At 36.2% G+C, this 9,841-nt stretch overlaps 1 protein-coding gene across 1 annotated transcript; it reads left to right on the top strand.

The window, feature by feature from the left end:
• Positions 1-4,419: 4,419 nt before the first annotated feature.
• LOC130240377 (uncharacterized) lies at positions 4,420-9,339 on the top strand (the record flags this gene model as incomplete). Its single annotated transcript, XM_056471858.1, has 10 exons — positions 4,420-4,540; positions 5,326-5,372; positions 5,699-5,826; positions 5,959-6,061; positions 7,104-7,241; positions 7,678-7,829; positions 8,128-8,264; positions 8,387-8,480; positions 8,787-9,122; positions 9,214-9,339. Coding segments are annotated over exons 1-10 (1,278 nt in total), but the record flags the coding sequence as incomplete, so codon positions are not given.
• Between the last annotated feature and the right edge of the window lie 502 nt (positions 9,340-9,841).

Here is a 9,841-nt window from a genome sequence, read left to right as displayed (position 1 = left end):
AATCATCAAAAACAGTGGTGATGTGAACGTGTCATTTGTATCAGAATGTTCTTATTGACAGGAGTAGATGTCACACATCAGCTCATTCTGAACTTATCCGTGCTGATACAGAAAATATACAGTCTCTTAAGATTTCAATAGTGGTAGATCTCAATTATTTTCTTTCTTATTTGTTTTTGATTTTATTTGAATCTTGGTATGATGTCTAGCATTTGAGGATCATTTTGGTCTACTTCGTGTTGTCTGGCAAGCCCTATTTAAGAGATTTCTTGATTTTGAACAGGTGTGGCAGCAATCAGGTCTGGCTGTGGCTAGAGAAATTGAATTGTGATAAACCAGAGTTATCTATGTAGTTTTGGATTTTGTTTTCCCATAATAATAAAAAACCTTCCTTTAAAAATGCGGAGCTAATAATATGCCAAAACAATCTAATTTTAAATTGTGTTAATTTGAATTATTGCAAGGTGTAATTTAATAAAGCTGAAATTTTATTTGCCGTTAAAAAAACTTGAATTTAAATTTCCTAACTTGAATTTCTTAATTTGAATTTGAATTTCATAACTTCAATATTGAACATCTGAAATGTAAGACAACTGAAATTTTCAAGGCTGAAGTTTTTAGAGACGTATTTTCAAACTTCACATTTTTTTGTGTTCTTAATTCATAGACTGCAGATATTAGTATTTGTAAAAATACAATTTCAAATTTTCAAGATGAAGAAATTCAGAATATCAAATTAAATATTCTAAAATTCAAAACCAGAAATTCAGATCATGAAATTCAGACATTTCATTAACAGGGAAAAGTAGACGATTACCGAAAAGTAACACTCACTTCTGCTTGATTCATGGTTATGGACAAATCACAAAGTGCAAATTACAAGGATGGGGGGAGGGGGTCTGGAAATAGGCAAAAATAGGTGTAAAAATTGGCTACATATCGCCTAATGTAAAATTATACTCATATGTATTTAAGCTTTAAGTATAGGGAAGGCTGCTTTCAGTTTTGGTCACATAAAACAAACATTATGTTGAAAACTCATCAGGTGGCTTTCCCTGTACGCTATTTACAACAATATAGACTTTTTATCACCTCTTATGTTGTTACCATTTGAAACAAAGCTTTAAGCACTTAATAAATCAGGTTAACAAGAAATCTCTGAGCGAGTAATTCATAGTGAGTCACTTTATTCATTTATGAATGAGCCAATTCGAACGAATCTGAATGAATAATTCAGTGACAACGAGAGAGATTTGGCGCCACCCACTGGACATTTTGGTTTCAATGTATTTTAGCCAAAAATAAAGTAAAGTTTTTAAATATATGGAAAAATCAGATCAGTTAAATAAATATAAATTAGGTTAAATATAACATAGGTGTAAATAGATGTTATTTTAAAGAGGCAGCATTTCAGTGTTGATAATGGGCTTTACGCAAACATATAACATTTTTATATGCTATGCTGTACTAAAGAATATTGTAAGAAATAGCATCTTATATAATTTGATGAAGACGTGTGTGCATGCAAATATGTCATTTACCACAGTTGTAAAATGCTGGAGCAGTTTGAAAATGCACTTGTAAAGAGCTTGAAAAGTCCTTAAATGTGACTTTGGTAAGGTGTTAGAGGCCTGTGTCTGTTGAAATAACCCATCAGAGGTTACAGTATAGGTCAGAATTTTTATCCCTCAAAACACTAAAAACTTAAATAAAATTAGTTAACCAATAAGATGTAATTGAATTAAATATATGAATTTGGTTCACTGAAGCATGTACATATTTATTACGCAAACTACTGAAAATAGCTGACCCCCGATAGTCAGTTTGATGAAGAATTGTATCCTTCTGAGCCTCACATACACAAGTAAACTCACACAGCTCTTTGATTGGCCAAAATGCTTAGTTTGACTTTTCGGTGATCGTCTACTCTTCCCTGTTGATGACCCCTGACATACTTCACACAATCTGAATTTCTGGTTTTGAATTTTAGAATATTGAATTTGATGTTCTAAATTTTTTCATCTTGGAAATTTGAAACTGTATTTTTACAAACCCAATATCTGCAGTCTATGAATTCAGAACACAAAAAAATCTGAAGTTTGAAAATACGTCTATAAAAAATTCAGCCTTGAAAAATTCAGTTGTCTTACATTTCAGATGTTCAATATTCAAGTTATGAAATTCTAATTCAAATTATGAAATTCCAAAAAATTAACGGCATATAAAAATTCTGATTTCTTAAAGAGCCCATTTTATACATGAAATAGGGTCATATTTAGGTTGTAAGGGTCTCCAACAACAGTCTAATATGCATGCAAGGTCAAAAAACACTTTGATGGTCTTATAATCTGCATTTATTTTTACCTAAATATCCCAGCGACTCCCATATGAATCGTTCAGCGATTCATTTGTTCCCAACCCCCTCCTCAGCGCGAAGCTAATCTGCGCTGATTGGACCGATGACAGCCTGCTGCGATTGGTCGACAGTGACAGGCTTCAGCACGATACAGAGTGAAATGCCCAGCTGCTAATCAACTATATAAAAGTAGTCACAGTGCACACAGGCTTCATAGTGTAAGGCTTTTTTCAAACACACACACACACACACACACACACACACACACACACACACACACACACACACACACACACCCTCACAACCCTCCTCAGAAGAACTGGGGAGATCGACGTGAGTCTCCTAGCCACTTTACCTGCTCTTTCTCTCTCTCTCTCTCTCTCTCTCTCTCACACACACACACACACACACAACGCTCCTCAGAAGAACTGGGGAGATCGACGCGAGTCTCCTAGCCACTTTACCTGCTCTTTTTCTCTCTCTCTCTCTCTCTCTCTCTCTCTCTCTCTCTCTCTCTCTCTCTCTCTCTCTCTCTCTCTCTCTCTCTCTCTCTCTCTCTCTCTCTCTCTCTCTCTCTCTCTCTCTCTCTCTCTCTCTCTCTCTCTCTCTCTCTCTCTCTCTCTCTCTCTCTCTCTCTCTCTCACACACACACACACACACACCACACACACACACACACACACACACACACACACACACACACACACACAACGCTCCTCAGAAGAACTAGGGAGAGTGACGCGAGTCTCCTAGCCCCTAGCCGTCACACACTCGACCTGCTCTTTTTCTCTCTCTCTCTCTCTCTCTCACACACACGCACACACACACACACACACACACAAACACACACACACATCATGTTCCTCCTCAGAACTAGGGAGATTGACACGAGTCTCCTGTCTCCTAGCTTACGATGGCCATAGCAACGACAAACGGCAGTGGAACGCGAGCTCACAAAAGCATTTAACCAGGTTAAGTAACAAAACACAATAAATACATAATTTGCAAGCTAGAGTAAACGAGGCAACAATTTTAATCACACTTACTTACACTAGTGAATAAACCTCAACCACTGACTCTTCACAGTTTCATCTTTGGGTAGAGACTGTCAATATTATCCATCTGAGCACAGCGTGACTTCATTCGACCGGCGGCGTCTGTGTGTGTGTGTCTAGTGTTTTTTCTGTGTTAGTGGGCGGGGCCGCAGGTTTCAAATCTCCCTGGTTTGCCCGCGTAACTACTGGCGAGGCTTGTGTTTCGTAGCGTCATCGCGAAACACCTAATGACTCGTTATCAAGACGACTCGTTTGAAGTACTATGAGTCGACTCTTTTATAGATGAATCAATAATTTTAAACACTGTACACTTACAGATTTAAGCCTTAGCTGGATATTTCACTTCACTTAGAGCTGTGTTACACACTACATGGAAGGGCATTTTCAAAAACCCATAATATGAGCTCTTTAAATTACAATTGTCAATAATTCAAATTAATGCAATTCAAATTCAGACTGTTTTGGCATATTATTAGCTCCATATAAAAACTACATAATAGGTTTATGTGTGTTGTCTTTGACTAATATTTAAAATTGTTTGATGATCTGAAATATCAAAGTGTAACAATCATGCCAAAAATAAGAAATCGGTAATGGACAAACACGTTTTCACACCACTTTAGATTTGTATGCTGTCATGATAGTATTACCATCTGTATTTTCAGCCTGCATATGTAAAGTGCTACTGACAAGTTACTGGATTACATGCCATGTTAATATCATTATCTCTGTGTGAGATATCATATTAGATGTGGCATGAGAAAAATTAACCTCAGGGCAATACAGTGTGAACTAAAAAGTCAATGTTGTATATGCTCTACATTGATCGATCTTTAAATGGCAGTCAAAAAGACAAAGAAGTGTCCTCTACACAGCAAATTCATTAGTGTTAAATTTTGAGTGTTGAGGTAATTCAGAGTAAAGTGTTATAATTCTAGAGTTAGATAAAGATAAAATAACCCTCTTAGTGTTGGAAGCCTATTTGCCTCCTTGTCGCACAGAGTTACATATATCTAACGCTAATATAGTGTTGACTACTACATCCGGGAATTTATGCAGCAATATCCCTGAAGGATTTTTCCATACGCCATTTTCTTCTGCCACGAGGAGCAATGAGAAGCAGCAACTGGTGAGTAAAAGTACTTAAAATGTTTATACATAGACATTTGACATAAAAAATTGTTATATATACGTTAGTTTTAAATATCATATGTAATTTTCCATCATTTATTTTGTTCTGTACTATCTATGTTACATTAAAGAAACTAAAGCTGTTTTAAAACCGCTCCTCTTGGTTAAAATACGAGAAAATACGGTTTGTGACTGAATTTGAATTGCTTTCCTTAAACATTAACGGAATAGTTAATAAAGTTTTACCGATGTTAAACAAGATAAGGTTATATTTTTATTTCCGTGCGCGGGCCTGCCGCGCGGTTCGGAAAACTACCTCCAGCTCCCTCGATACCCGGGCACTTTTCACACACTTTTGCTGGTAACAGCTAAAGAAAGGTCCACGCGTGTGAGGGAGCTGCTTCGTTTATTTATGTAACACAGCCATACATCGTGCTTTTTTGCTTGCTTGATTCAACATCAAAAGAAAAAACGCCCGTTGTATAGCACTAACAAGTGCCCTTTCTAGATAATTAAACACCTGCCATTCGCCATTTTCTTCCATCGCGAGCAGGAGTTGTGGTGAGGTTCACGTGCTATTTCTGCGTGAGGCGATTATTCTGACTAAATTCGAATTTAGTCAGTGTGTTTAATCGCATCACATGACAGAAAGTTTTAGTTAATGATCATAATTTATTAAATTTAGAACGAACGTTACTCGTACCATGTCTTTGTGTGAGTGTGTGTGTGTGTGCTTGCGTGTGTAATTTAGCTTCGTTAACTAACGTACATCTTTTTTTATAGGAATCAACAGCTTCTTGAGGCTCAACGTTCAAATATTTCTCCTTCGGGTAAGTGGGAGTTACATGTGAAGTTATAAATTTAGACTCGAGAGTTATGAATTCTGCCAATGTTGATAGAAAATGCCATTTGCAGATGAGCTAATTGCTTTCAGAAGTTATGCTAGAAAGTTTACGAAGACTAGTTGTATGTTTAACTATCTATAATTTATTAAACGTGTTGTCTTAAGTTCATAGGATATTGGGGCACCTAAAAGGTACAAATATAACAGTTAATAAAAAGCAATTTAGAGTTGACCAGTTATTTTTTATTACTCTTTTGTCAAGCTTGTCGAATTGTCAGTTTAGCGAAGGTGACAAGTTTATTTTTGCTTTAGTGCGTTTGTTAAACAGGGTAGAACGATATTGCCGTCATCATGACAAGTGTGAAAGGCAGTATGTACAGTTAGAAGCCTTTCAAGCCTTAAAAGAACGATTGAATACACAACAACTTCAGTTTCAGAAGGTACTTTTTTATGGCAAAGCATAATTTAGCATAATATAATCTTTCTGAATGTTATTTTGTATATTAAATTAGGTATTTATCATTTAGATATCTAATAAAAATTATGCTGTATGTCCCTTTTTTCCTCTGTAGACGCATGTTGTTGATACAAAAATGATAATTAAGGTGCAGTATGAAAATCGCAAGAAATACATCAAATTACAGGCTGCTGATTTTGATGAATTCATTTCTGAAGGTAAAATTCACAATAACAACTTGAGTAAGTAATAACATGTACTAGGTTACGGAACCCCGGAAGGGACGTAGTGGAGGAGAAAAAATTGGCTGGGTGAAAAAAAAAAAAATGGGCGAAAGAAAAAAATGGGTGGGAGGAAAATTATCTCGCAAAAATGTTTCTCCACAAACACTTCCTGTTCACTTCACTCACGTAAACCCTCCCGTTTTTTGCCGAAATTCTCCCATATTTTACCATTCTATTCCACTTTCTTTAATATGCAATATATATATGCAACCTCTGAACCAGTGAATGCATGTATAAGCGCTGACTGACAGACGCGCTCCGTACAATAAACTGATTACAGATCAGCGTCTGTACGCGCCATTTAAAGGGACACTTCTGTTATCAAACAAGTGAGCAGCTAATGAATCTCATGTTTTGTTTTGTTTGATAACAGAAGTGTCACTGTAAGAATGCACAGACCAATAATTAAAGCATTCCATTACTTTAGAATCTGTTTGTGCTCATTTAAGAAAAAATTAGCCGTTTAAAATAAAACATGTAGGACAGAGATGTTTACATATTATTCAGTGTATTTGTCTGTTTAAACACACACCCGCTCCTCTGTAAATGGCGTGTACAGAAGCTGATCTGGCATTCGCTGGTTCAGAGGTTGCATATAAAAGGCGACGATCGACGCACGTATTAATGTAGAAAAAGTGGGATAGAATGGTAAAATACGGGAGAATTTTGGCAAATCGGGAGGGTTTACATGATTGAAGTGCACAGGAAGTGTATGTGGAGAAACAGTTTGCGAGGGAATGCAAAACATCTTTGCGAGATAATGCAAAACATTTTTGCGAGGGAACGCAAAACTTTGTGAGAGAACGCAAAAACTTAGAAATATATATTTTCCTCCCACCCATTTTTTTTCTTTCACCCATTTTTTATTTATTTTTTTTCACCCAGCCAATTTTATTTCACCTCCACTACGTCCCTTCCGGGGTTCAGTACTAGGTGGAGGTAATTTGGTTTATTATTACTCTTTATTATCATTTAGTGAGAGAAAAGTTCTCCATTCCTGCTAGCAACATTACAGTGGAAGATGACTCTGGCACGGAGGTGGATGAAACTGTGTTTGCAGAATTGTCTGCAGTGGCAGGGATTTGCTTTATTGTGAAGGACGGTTTGGATCACGGTAAAAAATAAATAGTAGTGGTCATTTTAGATGATTTCATTCACTCTGTATTCATCTTGCGTCCATTTTAGTGGCATAGTTAACCAAATGCTAAAAAAAAAACTGCCAGCAATTCCTCACTAGTGTGTAAAGACTTTTACTCAGTTTTGAAGAAAAGGTCTCATTAGTTGGCATTGGTTAATATGTAAATTAAAATAAATGTTAATAATTAAAATATTATTGATTTACTATTATTAGTCTTTATTATAAAAAGATTACCAGAGTAACAAGTTACCAAGATTACAAATATGGTAACACATGTATTTGTCATTATTAATATTGTATAATTTTACTAATAAAATTTTCAATAAATTATTACTGATGGTTGATATCTGATATATCCATAAGTATACTGCAAATAAGGGTAATTGCTTTTTATATGTTTTGTTTTATTCAGACACATCTCGGTCATCAACTCCATCTGCACCGCTGTCATACAGTGGGAGTTCCCTCTCTGTTTTGAGTAGTGGCAGTGACAGTGACTTGTCAAGACAACCCAAACGAATGAAAATTGATGAAGGGCCATTACAGAGTGCTTTGGCCAAAGATGTAAGTTTATCGTCAGAAGTGTGCAATGGGTACTAAGTGTAAAACAAAAAACTATATAGGGCAGGGTGATAATTCGGTATCGATAATTATCACGATATGTATTTTTTTCGATAAAACAATAAGTGTTCGATAATATTTATGCAGTACGCGTAAGGCTGCGCAGGCATTTTGCAGCCTGCATTTCCAGATGCCACACGCAGTACAAGCTTACAGCCTATTACAGCATATGATGATTTTCCCAACAAGCATTGCTCTTGTTGGCTTAATAAAACAATTAACAGTCTAATTTACATTTTAGCTTATAAAGCAGATCCTCCAAACAAAATCAGGAGGGACAAAAGTGTTGGAAGAATATGACGAAACTGGGACATTGTGTGACAGTACAAGAAGGCAAATGGTTAACATTCTTGCTGCCTACATGGTTGAAATGGAAGGGTAAGTTTGTTGTATTAATAATAGGCAGTTAATTGCTATTAAGCTTTTTTCTCTTAAGTTTTTTTTCGTGTACTTTTTCATATTGCGCAAGTATTAAAATAAATTTTTATTTATTTTTGCAGGAGAATCCCTCAGCGGAGGACTAAAGAAAAATATGCATTGGGAATTGTCACCTTGTTCCCTGCATTAAAAGATCCTTTTTCAACAAAAGGATATGTAAGTTATGTATTTATTTTAACATATTGATTTAAAATGTATTTATCATTAAGAAAAGGTAATGAATTTGCTTGACACTTTTAAGGACTGTCACAATAATTAGTGCACGTGCGTGTGCTGTATTTGTTAAATTATGTTAGTGTGGATTAACTAATGAAAAAGACAACAGTAGCAACATTAATTTGAAACATTTTAATAAAATATTGTACTACATAATATTTATACTATGAAAAAGTTATGACTGTGGGGTTCCTTCTATTTGCTCATAATAAAGTTAAACCAACTTATGTCTCTGTTTTTGATTAGGAACATTTTTATGATGGCCAAAGTGGCTCTGGATTTCTTGCGTGGAGGTTAAAGACAATTCAACGAAAGACTAAAATTGAGTTCAAAGAGTCTAAAATACAGAATGCAGGAGCAGGTGGTCCAACCCAGGAAAGGGAGCTGCCTTCGGCTGCTGATCAGTTGGATGAAGAACGTTGTAAAGAGTTCATTTCCTTAATGAACCACACCACTGACCGAGAAACTGTCCTGCAAAAGATGAAGGAGACCTTCTGCTATAGACAGCGCCTTATCTACAATCCTGACGAGTCGCACAACATCCTCACAGTGTTTCCAAGGCTGTTGGACACGAAAGGGCTGGTAAGTGATGAAATGATTTCCGTGAACTACAATTCATATCTGTAAAGCATGAGATGGTCAGTAATACTTTTTTGTTGTTCTGTTCCTGCAGATAGATCAAGATTTTAGCCTCCTATTTGGTGCAGAAACGGCTGCCAAACTGCTTGAGAAGTGGCCTACCTTCTATAAGGAAAAAGTGATCAGAGAAGCAGAGAGACTTACTACCACCTCAGTGATGAGTCTTCCGAGGATCATCGAGGTATGTCAAAGAAAAATTTTATAACTAACAGAGAGCTCTAATGTGAATTTATGAAAAACAGCTAATAAGGGAAAATAATAAATTGTTCTATTGTTTCTTACAGAGTGGGACAGTGATATGGCATCTTTTTTGCTGCTCCTGCACATTCTACCACCTCAGCCTTCTAAAAAGAAAAAACAGAAGATCAGTGCAGCTCAGGCCATGGAACATCTAGTTGTGTTTCACAAGGTTTGTGCAGAGCTACAGTTTGTAATTAACTGGGCAAAATAAGCTTAATTAATTTAGTGCATAATCTAAGATTATCATGATGATCTATTTTTTCCTCCAGTCAAACAACAGTTTTGAAGAACACTTAGCAAAACAGGAGGGACATCGCCAACCATACCTCCTTGCTTCAGGAATGCACAAGAGCGCCATCAGCAATTACTTTATTGCAATGGACAAGATGATCATCCCATGCCAGGGAACCACCTCGTTGGCA

The sequence above is a fragment of the Danio aesculapii genome, chromosome 14 (genome assembly GCF_903798145.1).
Source record: "Danio aesculapii chromosome 14, fDanAes4.1, whole genome shotgun sequence".
Lineage (NCBI taxonomy): Eukaryota > Metazoa > Chordata > Actinopteri > Cypriniformes > Danionidae > Danio > Danio aesculapii.
Note: the sequence above shows the minus strand (reverse complement) of the source record. Positions and strands in the feature narration are given on the sequence as shown.